The 15,927-nt window shown below is 33.4% G+C and overlaps 1 protein-coding gene across 1 annotated transcript; it reads right to left on the bottom strand.

The window, feature by feature from the left end:
- Positions 1–6,666: 6,666 nt before the first annotated feature.
- LOC145568794 (uncharacterized) lies at positions 6,667–10,688 on the bottom strand. The gene is made up of 3 exons (XM_081628192.1): positions 10,483–10,688; positions 7,254–7,808; positions 6,667–6,858 (listed from the first exon to the last, which is right to left on the bottom strand). Exons 2-3 carry the CDS (start codon positions 7,792–7,794, stop codon positions 6,785–6,787), a joined length of 615 nt encoding a protein of 204 aa, XP_081484318.1. The 5' UTR covers positions 7,795–7,808; positions 10,483–10,688; the 3' UTR covers positions 6,667–6,784.
- Between the last annotated feature and the right edge of the window lie 5,239 nt (positions 10,689–15,927).

Genomic DNA, 15,927 nt, shown 5'->3' with positions numbered 1-15,927 from the left:
TATCCACTAAACAACCAACAATTGACAATATATACTTATAAATAACATTGTAGGCATGTTTTAAACTTATAATGTTTTCTCTAGTTAAGAGAAATTTGTAGAATCGGGTAGAATCGTAAATCGAATCGTATGACATACATAAATCGTAAAATCGTAAGATTCTAAGATTTAAATCGGGATTTTAATAACAATGGACAAATAATTGTGTTGAAGATCTTCTCTATTATCAATGATCATTTCTAACTCTATCTCAATTTATTGCTTTGTTTAATATTCATGTTTGTTTGGATTGATTTTGATGTTTGATCTTTGATGAGTGTAATTGTTGTTCATGTTTTGATGATTCTTGATTTCTTGCTTTAGTTGTTTGTGATTAGATGATGATGTTAGCATAGTTGTTTGGCTAGGGATTGGGTAAAACTTGTATGATTGATTGATTGTGCTTAATTTGGGGATTATGTTGATTAATTGTTGCGGTTAAAGTGATTAATGGAAATTGTGCATGTGTGTAATTTGATTAGGCCTTGAGAATTATGCTAGATTGCATTGTGGGTCTACATTGATACGGACCATTGATTTGTAGCTCGCATTTGTCGATTGAGCTTGGTTAGTGACGTTCCTAGTTAGAGTCTTTCGTAGTTGGCGCTAGTTAGACCTCTAAGAGATAGCTTGTTGAGCTCTTTTGATTGCTCTTACCATTATTCTTCGCAACCATTGATTTGCATGTTGTTCCCGAGTTGCTACAATTGTCATGATTACCTGTTTATCCCCATTCCCTAGTTCTTTATTTCCTTGGTTGTTTGTTTTGTTAGTTGGTTAGTGTTTACCTTTTATCCTTAGACTTCGACCTAGCTTAGGCATTGATTGAAAGCATTTGAACATTACCGTTCCTAGTAGTTCGACCCTTGACTTACCCCTTTACTTGTATTTAGGTTTGTTAAGTGATTATAAATTTGTTTGACACTAGGGAGGATTAGTCAACGACCTAGTTTTCCCTACGTAATTTGGTCCATGATAGGGTCCAATAATAGTGTATGGATTGGGCTCGGAAAGAGCTTTCCAATGATATATTATAAGCCCAATTCCGATGAATAATGAGGAAGTTATGGCCAAAATACTGAATTGGGCTTGAAATGGTTTTATGGACCAATGATCTAGTGGAGGGCCCATTAATTAATATTCCTAAAATTATTAGGATTAATTTTAATCTTCTAGAATAATCTAGAAGGTTGTTTTGAGTTCTAATGGGATTATGATTAATAATTATATCTTTTTTGAAGATAAGAATTCTATTTGGATTAAAATAAGTGTTTTTAAAGAGATTAAATCTGATTTTTTAAGATAAGTACGGACGTTGTTAATGGAATTTAATTAGATTAAGGATTTCGTACAAGTTTTTAGAAAACGCGTGAATCAGCGCGGAATGATAAAACCAGCGCTGAACGACAAGCCTGTCGCACAGCGACGGGTCTGTAGCATCGCGCTGGACTCTGTCGTTCTGCGACAGAGGCAGTTTTACTCCTAATAGGATTCGATCTTTTTCTGATCGTTTTCGGGCTATTTTCTCTACAAATAGGGTCGTATTTCCCCGTTTTTATTCATCAACAATTATTCAATAATCATCTTTCTCTCTCTCTCTTAAGCAATAACTTTCTTTCTCCCTCTTTCTAACCCTTCCCTTTTCAAATAAAAATACCGCATTCACGAGCTCTAGACACACCTAGCCAAACTCGAAGTTTCCTTCACCCTAGATGTGAAAGGTTGATAATTTCTGAGGGTTTGATCCCAAATCCCTATTTCAATTATTTAAATTAATTGTTTGATTTAATATTTCCCTTGAAGTTACTAACGTGTGTGTTGTTTTGATAGAAAGAGATACGAGGCAATAAAGTAATTAACTTCATTGTTATATTTCTTTAGGAAAGCATGCTTAGATTATTTTAATTCTTAGTATCATGTTAGAATGTCTTTATGGTTTCTAGTATCATGTTTAGGGTATTAACTAATATTTTTAATATCATGTATGTTTCTAGTATCATGCTTAGGGTGCTTCTTATTTTTTCTATCATGTTAGTATCATGTTAGGGTTAAAGATTTGATCTTTATTGCTTAGTGACATGTTAGGATTTGCTATTAATCTTGTTAGTATCATGCCTAGGATCTTGCTATTATTGTGCTTTGATGAGATTATTATTATGATGATTGTTGTTATTTTGTTGCTTGATATATTATTGTTGTTGCTTGATCACGCCCTCTCTTGCAGGATTAAAGAGAATTTATTCTTGTAATCACGCTTAATAAGATAATTAATAATCTTGTTTAGGCTAATATGGTTATAATTCAAGTGATTGCCAATAATAGTTTTGTTTGTGCATTAATATTCAACCAACATAGATTAAACAGGTTTAGGATTAACTTATTGATTGTATGTTAGTCAGAAAGCGCACATGAATGAGAGAAGAATAAAGTAGAGGCCTATTTTTAGGGCAGGTTCAATCTCTTTTAGATTGGATTTGTACCTTCATCCCCGAATATCAAGTCATAGTTCCAGATCACTATGCAGTTAACGATCTCATGGATCGTGAAGGGGTGTAACCTTCACGCTATGAACGGTTTACAAGTTTCTAAAACTTGTTGGCGACTCTTTTGCTCTAGATTCCTTCCCTTTGGACGCCACCATACTTAAGTGTATGATCACAATGAGGCTCAAGTGTGGGATGCTTGAAATATTCCCTAAGAGTAGCTAGGTTGCAGTGTGCTTAACGTTGACGATGCCTCCCTCTTTTATAGGTCTTTTCTAGGGTTTAAAGTAGTCGTTGCACAATGATAAGATGCCTCCCTTTTTATTCGGAGCCACCCCTTTGATCATTGACCCTCAACTCAACCCACTAACGGATGTACTTAGCAGGCAGAAAACCGAGTTTTTGATATTTATCACATCTTGGAAAATAGGGAAGTTGTTTCTCGAGTTTCGTCCGTCGAATCTGGGCTTGTCTTGTCGAAGCTTGCTCTTCCTGTGTTGACAATGGCTGACTTTTGTTAACTTTGACTTATCAAAATTTACCCATAACAGTGATTTGGTGTAATCTTCTTCTTCGGATCCTTGTTTATATTTTAGACCAAGCATTTATTACTTAGCTTTTTATTTTTTTCCAAGGGTGAATCAATTGTGTTTACCATGCTATACAATACTTTCCATCTTAATGGTATACGAATTTCCTTAAGCTTTTTAATTCCTAAAGTCAACAAATTAATATATAGCCAAAAACTTTGGAGCATATGAAATTCTAAACTCATATAATACCTCCATTCACATACATAGCTTATAGTTCCTTGAAGATTGCATGTAATATCACTAATTATTATTTGATCCTAAAACTAGTTATTGGCTTGGGCGATGTCCCGGATCACACTATAAATTTGTAAGATTAGGGAAATTATTTCGTGTACCCCAGAGGTTTTAAAAATTGCATCGTGTACCCTAGTGTAGGCACCTGATTGTGTCTTCCCAAAAACCAAACCCAGTGATGAGTACCTTTCACGTCATTGAATATCGAATGAGGTGAAATGTTGAAAAGCCTCGTGAATTCTCCTGTTTTCTAAAATGTTTTAATAAAAATAATTCATTTCTTATTTCAAAAATCATTCATTTCATGTCCTATTTATGAAAAACGTCCAAATCATTGTACGATATATTATAAGCCCAATTCCGAGTTATAACGAGGAAATTATGACAAAAATACAAAACTAGGCCTAAACGGGTTTTATGTACGGGGCCAATGATCATGTGGATGGTCCATTAATTGTAATTGTATTCCTAAAGTCATTATGATTTATCTTAATCTTCTAGAATTATTTAGAAGGTTATTTTGAGTTCTAAAGGGATTAAGATTAATAATTATAATTATTATTTACTTTGAAAAGATAAAGAATTATACATCGAATAAAACAAGTGTTTTAAAAGGATTAAATATGATTTAATAAAAGATAAGTACGGACTCTGGCTAACCCAATTTGATTGGGAGTCGGATTCCGTACAAATTTTATCGTACAGCGTCTATCGCGCAGCGATGGTCCATCGGGCCGCAATTGGCTTATCGCTGTGCGATAGAGTCATCGCGTCGCAATAACCTTGTCGCACCGTGATGGAACCAGTTTTACTCCGAGTTAAATTCTAACTCTTTTCTGATCTTTTTCGATCGTTTTTCTTTATAAATAGGGACGATTTTCCCCGTTTTCAATTCACCCACAATCATCATCTCTTCTATATCTCTAAGCTAAAGCTTATTCTTTCTCTCTCTTTTGGTTTTCTAAACCTTTTCTACACCTTTTTCATAAATATACACCATACGTCCTTCACGAGACTTAGAAGCACCTAGCCAAGCTCGAATTTGCCTTAGTCCTCAACGTGAAAGGTTGATAGTTCTGAGGGTTTGGTCCCAAATCTCTATTTCAATTCTTTGATTAGATTTACTGTTTTATATTTTCCTTGAAGTTACTAACGTGTGTCTTGTTTTGATAAAAAGAGGTGTGAGACATCAAAGTAAGTAATTTGATTACTTAATTATTCTTTTGATATAGAAATCATGCTTAAAATATTATTTTAATTCCTAGTATCATGTTAGGATGCTTTTATTGCTTTCTAGTATCATGTTAGGGATAAAGCTTTGATTTTTATTATTTAGTGATATGCTAGGATTTGTTATTAATCTTGTTAGTATCATGCCTAGGATCTTGCTAACATTATTATGCTTTGATGAAAATATTATTATTATGATGATGATTGTAGTATCAATATTATTATGTTGCTTGATATATTATTGTTATTTCTTGATCACGCCCTCTCTTGCAAGTTTATAGGGAATTTACATTGTACTTGAAATCACGCTTAATAAGATAATTAATAATTTTATTTAGGCGAATATGATTTTAATTCAAGTTGATCGCCAATAATAGCTTTGTTTGTGCATTAATAATCAACAAACATAGATTAAAATAAGTTTAGGATTAAATTATTGATTGTATGTTAATGGAAAAACGCACATGAATATGAGAAGAACAAAGTAAAGGCCTATTTAGGGCAGGTTTAATCTCTTTAAGGTTGGATTCGTGACATCATCCCCGAATATCCAATCATGGTTCCAGACCACTATGGAGTTAGCGATCTCTGTGATCGTGAAGGAGTGTAACCTTCACCTGGTGAACGGTTTACAAGCTCCTAAAACTTGTTGGCGACTCTTTTACTCTAGCTTCCTTCCCTTTGGACGCCACCATGCTTAAGTGCATGATTATAGTGGGACTCAAAGTTGGGTGTTTGAAATATTCCCTACACCTAGAAATTTTCAAATGCACCGTGTACCCTTACAGTTAGTAAAAACTTGCACCAAACACCATAATCGTCTTACAAATGCACATATCATTGACTATCAAACAAATATCATGCTTAGATACTGACTCACTTTTAATATTTTACTAGGTTAGGTCCCGTGCCATGCACGATGATCTACAGTTATATATAATTATAGATTATTAATTGATAAATCGAGGAATAATAAAAGAATGTGATATGTTAGATTTTTTAGTTGTAACTTCTAATATACAAATAAAAAAAAGTAAGCAAAAAATCAGAGCAATATTTTTTTCTTGTTGTAAAACAGGTCACAAAATTATTTTAAGAATATGATTTTTTATTATAGTTGTCCACATTTAATAATTACAACGTATTAATATGGAATATGTATATAAGATAATATTATTTTGCATATAATTTATTTCCTTAATAAATAAATTTTATTTATTTTTTTTAAAAAAGAAAAATAACCGAGGACACACTAGGAGATGACACGTGTCATTGCTTGTTTGTCTTTTAGTATATAGTTATTGATTGATTGATTAATATTTATGTAAACCGCCTAAAAGCATAAATTACATCAAAATTTGAACTCCAGCGATCATTCTAAATCCTACAGTTTTGGGCGTTAGAATTTGATTTATTAATTAAGTTTACTTGTTAATTAAATGGTTTAGCATGATAGTAGCATTACAGTGTCATAATTTAATAGAATTTGATGCTCAAGGGGTCTCAATTTAACAAAATCAACATTTGTTATGAGTCTAGGGGTATTTGGTTCAAATTTATATAAATCTTAGAGCTATACGGTGCATTTATAAGTTTTTAGGGGCACACGGTGCATTTTTTAATACCTTAGGGGTATACGGAACAATATGGGTGCTAATTTTTATTAATTTTACTCTACATAATAAAAATAATAACTTGTGTAAATATTACGTTTTGTATAATTGCTTGACTTGTATTGAATCTAGAAATTAGTATCCAAGGAATTATCAACCATTAATGTGTCTGTATGTGGTTAATGTCTTGCAAATTATATTGCAGTTTATTGTACAATTGCTTAATTAGGAGTTACATTTTATGTGAAAATTGCATATGAAGATTAAATATATGAAGAGTTTTACGATGAAGAGTGATGACACACAAGGTGACATATAATACTCGTATAACGCCAAATTATAGATCAGACTAGACAAGACAAGATCAGACCAAATAAGTTCAAATAAGCAAAAATAAGGTGAACTAAACAAGCCCTAAGTATAGAGTAGTAATTTTTTGAAATCTAGCACGTAAGACTGTAAGAGATGAGAATTTGACTCAAAATAAGAGCAATTTGAAATGAGTGGTGCATGAATGTATTATTGATATATATACAAGTTCAAGCACTAGTCACATACAACAGGAAAGTGAACATGAGGAATAATACATCTCTTACAACATAAGCGTTGAAAAATACTGCTCGAATTCTTGATCAATTGTTGGCTTCTGTCTACCTCTTTGCGCCTCTGCATCACAAACAAAATAATGTCTTTAGAACGAAAAGTTCTAAGTTCACCGATCTCCGCATAAAGATTATAACCGAACATCAACCAGCTTGAAATAAATTCAGTAAGATATGGGTTCGCTACTATTCTGATTCCAGAACGTGCTATCATAGAGTAAAGACTAAACAGCAAATATATTCTATCTTCTGAACCCTGAATAAACTGATAGAGTAAACATATTCTTAGGCCTTAAGCTTTTGGTTGAGAAGGTCCATTTACATAAACCTTTCTTTCCCTTTTCTTTTTGGGTGATGAGAAACCAAATCAAAATTCTACTAAATTATGATCAAGGCTTTAATCACAGATGTCAATTTACTAGGTGGTGGATAGTGAACAAGTTAATTATTTCAAATTACCTCGATCAGTCCACCTATCCGACGATGGTATCCCACTGGAGGAAAGTAACCCTTCAAGCTGTTTAGAAACACGTTGCTTGCTGTCCTTGTAGTAATGTGTGCTGATGTACTCCTCCAGACAGTCAACATCATGCCACGATGTATTATTATGGCGAGGGAAATGGTATTCTTCCATAACATTGCCTTTGGTATTGATAAGTGTACTCTCCAGTGAAATGGAATCATTTCCGGATGTGATTGGCCTTGAATTAGCCCAGGAAGTAGAAGCCTCATCATATGAATCTGTCTTTCGAAAATCTGCATCAAAAATGACTTCCGTAGATGAATGTGAACCCCCAGCAAAGCTATTGCTGTCTTGAGTTGATTCAACCAGCATGTCAAGTACTTCTAAATCCTCTTCATTCACAGTTTGTAATGATCCACATTCAGATCTGCTGTCAGCTACCTCACAACATACATGCTTTGGTGCAGGCAGACCCAAGTCATCAGCAGCGACAGCTAACTGCTTTCTTTTCTTCAAGTTGGAGGCAACAAGTTTCATTTATTCAATTTGGTCTGGATTAAAAACCAAGAAAATATAAGATTCCGAACATCAACCAGCTAAGCACAAGGAATGCACAGCTAAAAAAAATACTAAAATTGTGTGCCTGGATGACACTGGAAACCCAAACTGTCTAATCAACTAGATACAAAAAAATAGTTGCCAGTTTGCACTTTGAAGTACCAAAAGTGTGCAAAAATAAAGGAATTTCTTATCTACGTATCACATCATGAGATCAAAAAAGCTCTATGCTTAACTTGCCATTGTATTATAGAAGGATTAAGTCAAATTACTTTAAAAAGGATACTAGTACATAAGAGGAGATCTAATAGAATCCTACAAAGTTCACACGAATGAGAACAGCTTGTCCTCGATACAGTATTACTCCATTCAGTCTAAGGGCCTCGTGCAGATAACAGACATATTACTCCGTAAGTATTTTTCAGCATTTTGAAATGTGATGAACACCGGAAAACCTAATTGGTTAAATTGAATTCACCAGCTAATTAAAAAGTCTAAATTTAATTGCCAATCCAGTTACACAACTAAAAACTGACATCTACACATCTTATGTTTAATAATGTGAATATATCTATGTATAGATGATGAAAACTAAGCTTCAGACCGGTTTTATTAGTTCTTGAAAGAAATAGTTCTAAGACATCTATGGCGATTCTAACACCATAATCATTGTATTGATTTTACCATATGTACAAATTTCTGAAAAACTAAAAAAATCATAAAACTATGTCCTCAAATGATCTTAGACACATAAGGTGCTGGCCTGCTTGGATCCTTACCATTCCATCCTATGCCTATGAGTTTAATGTAGCTCAGTCAAACATAAAATAGCAGGTGATCATATCTATCACCCTTTGCAAAATTTAAGATTATTTCATACAATGAATTGAAAGTGCTTTCATTAATATCCCACATGACTTGACCTTAAATTTATGCGATTTGTGCAAATGCCATAAGAATAGCAAAGCATATGTTTCATACTAGGTTGGCTTGTTGATTATCACTAAGATACCTCAACGGTTGTATTCTCCTTCAAAATTAGTATTGGTGACAAATATTCACATATACAGTAAGGTACTAGCCGACACAACATCTCTTATGCTGAGCATGTTTTAGCTTTCCTATTGAATATTCTTTAATTTTTTTCAATCCATAAATTGAAACTCCACTCTCAGGCATCACAGGGGGAAAGAAAAAAGCAGTGCTTTACACTTCGACATCATCCACCTACAAGGAACTTCGACATCATCCACCTACAAGGAACGTTATTTTTAGAAGTACAGCCAGAAGCTAAATTCAAGCTATTACTACATCAAACTTCACCATATTAAATACAAATTAACTTGCTATAACTGGGTTTTCTCTTTAAAAATTTACAGCTAGCTCAATAATTAGGACAGTTCTAACAATAATTTGCCTGCTCAAACATTCTATCAGATGGACAAGTATTCCAAGAATTTGAAAGAGGACTTTACAATATATAACTAGTCAATCGAAATTGGAGTATAAAAAATTTTCAAAGTATTGTTATTGTAAGAAAAGATATTTTAATTTAAAATAGCAAAGCTAGAGCAGCTATCCTGCTATCACTGCAATGGTGCCACAGGAATAGCTGGGAAGACTCTGCTATCCTCTCAGACTGCCAGAGATGTATCATTAGCATCAATTAAGCTAACACTCCAACTGATGAATTGCATAAATTTACTACTGCTTGCAGGCACCTAAGCGAAAGCCTAACTCAGAATAGGGTGTTGTACGTGTCAAGTAAGAGAGTTCAGGAGGCAGATTAGATTGCCGGGACAGCCAGTTTTCCCTCACTAAAATGCATTTAGATATGGAATATAAGGACAGGTATAATTTAACAAATTGGGTCTTGCAGTTCAGTTAATTAGGGCTACTAAGCCTGAAGGATTTCTATGAAAAGTTCTGTTTTTAACCCCCACCCCCTTCCCTTGCATGAAACTTGTTCAAACTCTTAACTTCGCTACTATTAGTCACAATAGGATCTATGAGGGTGTTGTGCCACCTTATTTTGACCCCCACTGATGGGTGCTAAACTTTGTATTCGCTTTGGCTGTCATGTTAGACAGTTAAGTTAATCTATTCTGCTCCCTTTAACCAAAAAAAAAGAGCAGCTCCCTTAATTAACACTTGCATATAGCAATGGCCTGGTACCAGACTACCAGGTAAAAGCAATAGCAATCAGCCAGCATTTACCTGCAGCCGCAAGCCACGAGCAGCCATTTTGAATAGTTTCATTATCTTTGGGGTTATTCTAACAACTCTAAGCCTAGGGTTCTAAACTGCAAATCATGAAAAACTAGTCCATGACTTCATATTTATATTATTGGAACTTGTTTGTTGTTAAAACCAAAAGAACGACTAGTGGTAAATATGATCTAACTCTACCATGGATCAGAGGGTATTTTTTTAATTCCCAAAGCTTCCACAAATTATAGCAAATTCAAAGTAATGTTGATTGAACTGTTATTTTTTGCATCAGCAAGAAGATTCTGAAACTATCAACTTAAACAATAAAATACAATACAACAAGTCCACAACAACAAAAACTATCAAATACAAAAAATTAAGGAACAAGCTAACAAATATAAAAATAAAACCCCCAAATAAAGTATATATGAAATGATAAATTAAAAATTATTGAACCTGTATGACTTTGACTCTGCTTCAACCGGACTAAATGAGCAAAGATAGAGAAGAAAAGTTAGGATTTGATCTAGTGTAGCACACTAAAAAGGGGAAAATCAGAGAGGTGTGAGCTGGTTTGTTAGAGGTGTTAGAGAAGTGAGAAGAAAAAAGGAAAGTGGGTATTTAAAAGAAAGAATATGATAATAGTATAAAGTGTGACAGATAGATGACCATAACTTCCATAAGACAACTCCATCATAGTAAGGGAAAGGGGTATATAGTCTAGCGCATAGCTCCTAAAGGCAAATATTGCATATAGGATGATAATGTAATCATAAAGTTAAAGTTGTAGTGGGATTATAAAGTAGCATTTAATAGGTAAATAGTATCATTAAATGTTGTAGTGGTATAAATATTATGCTAATAGTATAAATAAGTATATAAATGGTACATCTAAATATTATACTATTGTGAGATATATTAGTACTACAAAAACATAAATGGTACAATATACATGTATAATAATACAAAAAATGTACCACTGAAACTATAAAAAGTACCATTCTAAATGCGTTTTTCCACTTTTTCCCTCCTATATGCAACAAATGCATATAGGAACTATGCGACAAGATGCACTCGGAAAAGGGAATGTGACTTTTTCGGATGATTCCTTCAATACATCATGGGAATATTGATATGGATAACTAGTCTATTCATCTCCCAGTTTACGAGGATTTTTTTTTTGGGGGATTTATTTTATCTCATGGCCTAATGGGTGTGTCGCTATGTTATGTTAATCTTTCCGTGTTTTAATAAGTGTTACACTTATTTGTTTTAATTATTGTTATGTGTTACACTTCTTTATTTCGCAAACGCTATATTATAATATTATATTTTCTCCTTTGGTCCCCTCTCAAATCCACTACTACTTTATTCCACTGCTATTTTATTTATTATTTAAAAAAAATAAAAATAACCTCATCTTTCGTAGTAAGTTATAAACATTCTCTCTCATAAAAATACTCTCTGTTCTCTCTCCTCTCAATACAAGAAAACCCCTTCCCCCTAAAACCTAAGACCTCACCAGAGTTCCGGCGCCACGGCCTATCCTCCGGCGAGGATCCTCTTCTTTCTAGCAGAGTTCTTCAAGGTTTTTAGTAGTAGATGCTTTGTTTTTCGAATAGGATAGTGGAGAAATAAGGTTGTTTTCCAAATCGGGTTTCAAGGTCAGTTGATGAAATAAGAATCAACGGCAACCTATAACGTCGCCAACTAGTTTTGATCGAAAAAAATCGTGTCGATAAAGGTAAAGTCAAGGTTAGGGTTTGTTTTGAGTTCTTGCGTCAGGCTTTATTCTCGTATCTCCTTTGGTATCTAAAGTCGGGATACCGTTTCGATCAAGGCCCTTGCTGTTGTGGTCGTCGTTGGGTTTGACGGTGAAGGATCACTAGGAGGTCGGTTTTATAGGTTGTTTTCAACCTTGTGTTGCCTTTCTTGTTTAATGGCTTTTAATTCGTTTTTAGCTTTGTTCTTAATGTTCCTTGCTTTAGTGGATCGTAGCAATAAGTTTGATGCTTTTCGATGCAGTTCTGTTTGTTCTAATTGGTGTTTGTCAAGTTTTTTAGGGGATTTAAATGGTGTGTTAAGTACCTGTGTAGAATTTGGTTATTCGAGTTTCGGTATTTTGGAGGTTTGCAATTGATGTGGTATTGTTTGGTTCATAGGGTTGGTCAGGACTTGTAGTTTGTTTGTTGTTTCATGTTTCGATTTTTCCTGTTGATGGAGTTTCAGAAGGTTACCCCTTGGTTTCCTTTGTTTTAACTTAGTAATGATTTTCAATCTATTACTTTGAAAAATACCAATCTTAACATTGCTCCTTAAAATGAAATGTTTCGGGGCCTTCGAAATTCAATTTTGAGGGTTTATAATATGCCAATGGTCTCTTCCTTAAAGAATAGGTCAATGGTACCCACAATTAAGGGTACCGAATCACTTAATTGTGTGATTCCGTTTGTGTTGTTAAGCCTTGCCTTTTTGTTTTCCTTCCCCATTAACTTAATGTTATAGGATGTTGGTTTTCTTTTCAGCTCGTTTATATGTATGCCAATTTTTGTGTGTTCGTTGTCCTCTTATGCATTCTCCAAGTTCAATTGAAAGACGTGGGATCAAAAAATGAAATGTTGTATTCCTCGCCACATGTTCGAAGGCAAATGGTTGATATCTCTAACCAGCAAAATCTAGTTTGAAAGATGTAATTTTCGTTGTAACAAAGGAGCTAGTAAGGTTTGTAGTTTGTAATATGTTAATATATATATTTAAACCTTTGTAAAAAAAAAAAAAAACGAAAGAAAGAAAAAGAGAAGTAGCCTATAATAATAATCCGACCTTTGCCTTATCCGCCCAAAATAATCTCACCTTTTGATTATTTTTTAATAATCCGACATTTATACTCAATTCGCTCATGACGGTCCTAAGTGACCGGTTACCTATTAAAAAGGTATTTTTTTTTTTATTTTTTTTTTTTTATTTTTTTAAAAGTACATGTGGCTGAAGGATTTAGGTTTTCGTCAATTGCAATTACTAGATTTATCAAGGATCATTATTATGGAAATAATTAGTTTATTTTTTTGAGTCGTCATTGTTTGTTATTAGATATGATAAATGATATTTGGGCTAACCAAATAGTCTAAAGTCTAATAGAAAGGATCCTATAAGGTCACACACAAGGGTTATGGATTAAACAAAGTATGAAGCCCATTAATGGGCCTCATGAGGTAATGACAAGCTATATAAGAAGTAAAGCTTGAGATGTTTGGATTAGATTAGGAGTTTGGGCTTCGGAAATTTTTCTAGAACTACCCTAAAGATAGGGTCATTTGTGGACAACAATTCGCTTTTTTTTTATTTGTTTAGAACTACCCTTAAGTTATGAAATGTTTTGGTAACACTACCCAATAACGTTTTTCGTCCAATTAAGACGTATTTGGGGCCCATTTTTCACTTTTCCCACTTAATTAACTCTCCTCCAACTACCTAGAACTCAATTGAACCCCGAAACCCTATAAATCAAAACCCCCAAATTCATTTTAACCCATAAATCCTAATCCGAATCACTAATTTGGACCCTAATTATGTTAATTGCATTCAATTAAAAGTTGTAAACAAATACGACAAACAGTGAATTAAAAGAAAAGTGGTGAAACATTACCAGAAAAGTGAAAAAGGGCCTCAGTAACGTCTTAATCGGACGGAAAACGTTACTGGATAGTGCTACCCAAACGTTTCATAACTTACATGTAGTTTTAAGCAAATAAAAAAAAACTGGTAGTTATTTACAAATGACCCAGTCTATAGGGTAGTTCTAGAAAAATTTTCCTTGGGCTTCACATGAACTCTAGTTATATATGTGATATATAAATAGAGGCCTTGCCTAAGCATACAAGTCATAATTAATATGCATATATAGTGAATTGTGAAGCAAGCAAGCAACTCCCAACCCCTTTCTCTCTCACACGCCTCTCTCTCTCCTCCTCTCTGTCCGTACAGTACAAATGCAGGTGCAAGGTGGTTGCTCGGTGGTGGTGCTGATGGTTTGTGGTTTGTTCGTTCCTCTCCTCTCCATAGAAGGTTGATTGAAGGGTTCAATCACAACTAACAAGCATTAGTGGAGGTTCAATCCTTGCCCGTGGACCAAGTAGAGGAATCACATTTGGGGTTCTTGTTCTCCTTATTGTTCTTGATCGATCACTTGTGGAATCACGCTTCAAAGGTATAATTATGTGTTCTTTATGTGTTGTGCATAGATCTCGTTTATTAGATGCTTAGGAATATGATTCATGCAATTTTGCTTATAGTATCTAAAGTCCTACAATGGTATCGGTTGGCCTAATGCATGTACACATATTGATCATAACTCTTTGTCGTCCACAAATTTTAATTCAATTAATAGGGAGAATAATTTAAATATGGGTCAATTATTATTTTAAATGGTGATTTAACATATGAAATCATTAAAGTTGTTTGATTTGCGCAAGTTTTCCTAAAATTTGGACTGAATTTTGCCCTTTTGTGGTTCGAAAATTTTGACCCTTAAAACCCTAATTCAAAAATTTTGAAACCCTAAACCCTAAATTTTGATTTTGTGTTTTGAATAATTTTGATTGTTCCCAGTTTCATGAATTTAATTTAATTGATTTCATGTATAAAATGTGAATTTTGCATGATTAATAATTTAATTTAAGTGTTAAATTGAATTAGGAATTATTTTCATGAAGAACCCTAATTTTAAAATTGAATGTGATTTAATTTTAATAACTTGGACCAGTTTAATTTATTTTAGCAGGGGTTGTTTTAATTAAATTAGAACGAAAAAAACAATTTTTGAGAATTATTTGGGCGACAACCACGGTGCTACCACCGGTGGTGGTCCATGAAGGAGGAAGGGGCAGCAGGTCCGAGCAAGGAGAAGCAGTAGCAGCACGCACCATGTAAGAGTTACGCCGCATTGTTACTTTGCGTCACAGCTGTGTAGGTTTGGCTGACCATACCACGGTGGCTGGCGCATTTTTTAATAAAAATATATAAAATATTTTATTATAATTTAAAATTCAAAATAAAAAATAAAATTTTAATTTGAAAAGATAAGTTTTTCAAAATGAAGTTGTTAATTTTGATAAGTTTGTTAGGATATTTTGAGCAAAATATTCTGTGTGAATAATAATTGATTTAATAATGAGATTATACCAAAATTATTTTAGGATACAATTGATTTAAAATTATGTGATTAGCTAAGTAATGAGGATAAAATCTCCTTACTTTTTTAAGATAATCAAGAAAAATAAATATAATAAGATAAATCATATTTGATTCCATCTCATACTTAATTAAAATATATGATATTTTATAATTGGTCTTGAATAATATATGATATTATCGAATTATACTTAAGGGCTTCAAAACACAAATTTTTTACACTAAAAGCAATTGATTTGCAATATTGTGAAAAAATGAGCCAACCAATTAAGCACCTATTATAACTTTATAATCATGCTCAAAAAGCTTATAAATGCAGTAGGTTAAATTATAATAGCCATACAAACAATGAACAATTAATATGCCATTAAAAAATCAAGGTTTAAAGATTTAAAATTTTTCGATAAAATGAAAAATAGCATTTTCGAGCAGAATTTAGCTTCTGGACAACCCTTAAAGTATCAAAACTGCTCCAGAATATCGATTCAACCCAAAATTTACTACTCTTGGGTCGATATCTGGGTTTTGGAGCCAAACTTCGATTAAAATCGAGATTAAAAATAATCAAAACGAGCTTCTAATCTAATTAGCAAGCGTGACCAGAATTTTAAAGCCATTTAAATCACCTTGAAAAATAGTTACAATAATTAAATGAGTGCGGCTCCGATACCGCTGTTAGGTTTCGTGATGTCCGACACCACGCGGAATTAA

This window comes from Chenopodium album, chromosome 11, assembly GCF_948465745.1.
Source record: "Chenopodium album chromosome 11, dcCheAlbu1.1, whole genome shotgun sequence".
Classification (NCBI taxonomy): domain Eukaryota; kingdom Viridiplantae; phylum Streptophyta; class Magnoliopsida; order Caryophyllales; family Amaranthaceae; genus Chenopodium; species Chenopodium album.
The sequence above is the reverse complement of the archived record's forward strand: the minus strand, read 5'-3'. Positions and strand labels throughout refer to the sequence as shown.

What these genes read in the sequence shown, in the direction of transcription:
- LOC145568794 (XM_081628192.1), bottom strand. Translation starts at nt 7,794, where the DNA reads ATGAAACTTGTTGCCTCCAACTTGAAGAAAAGAAAGCAGTTAGCTGTC. An exon ending in GGATAGGTGGACTGATCGAG is followed by an intron (nt 6,859 to 7,253) that starts GTAATTTGAAAT and finishes TTTGTGATGCAG; the next exon opens with AGGCGCAAAGAGGTAGACAG.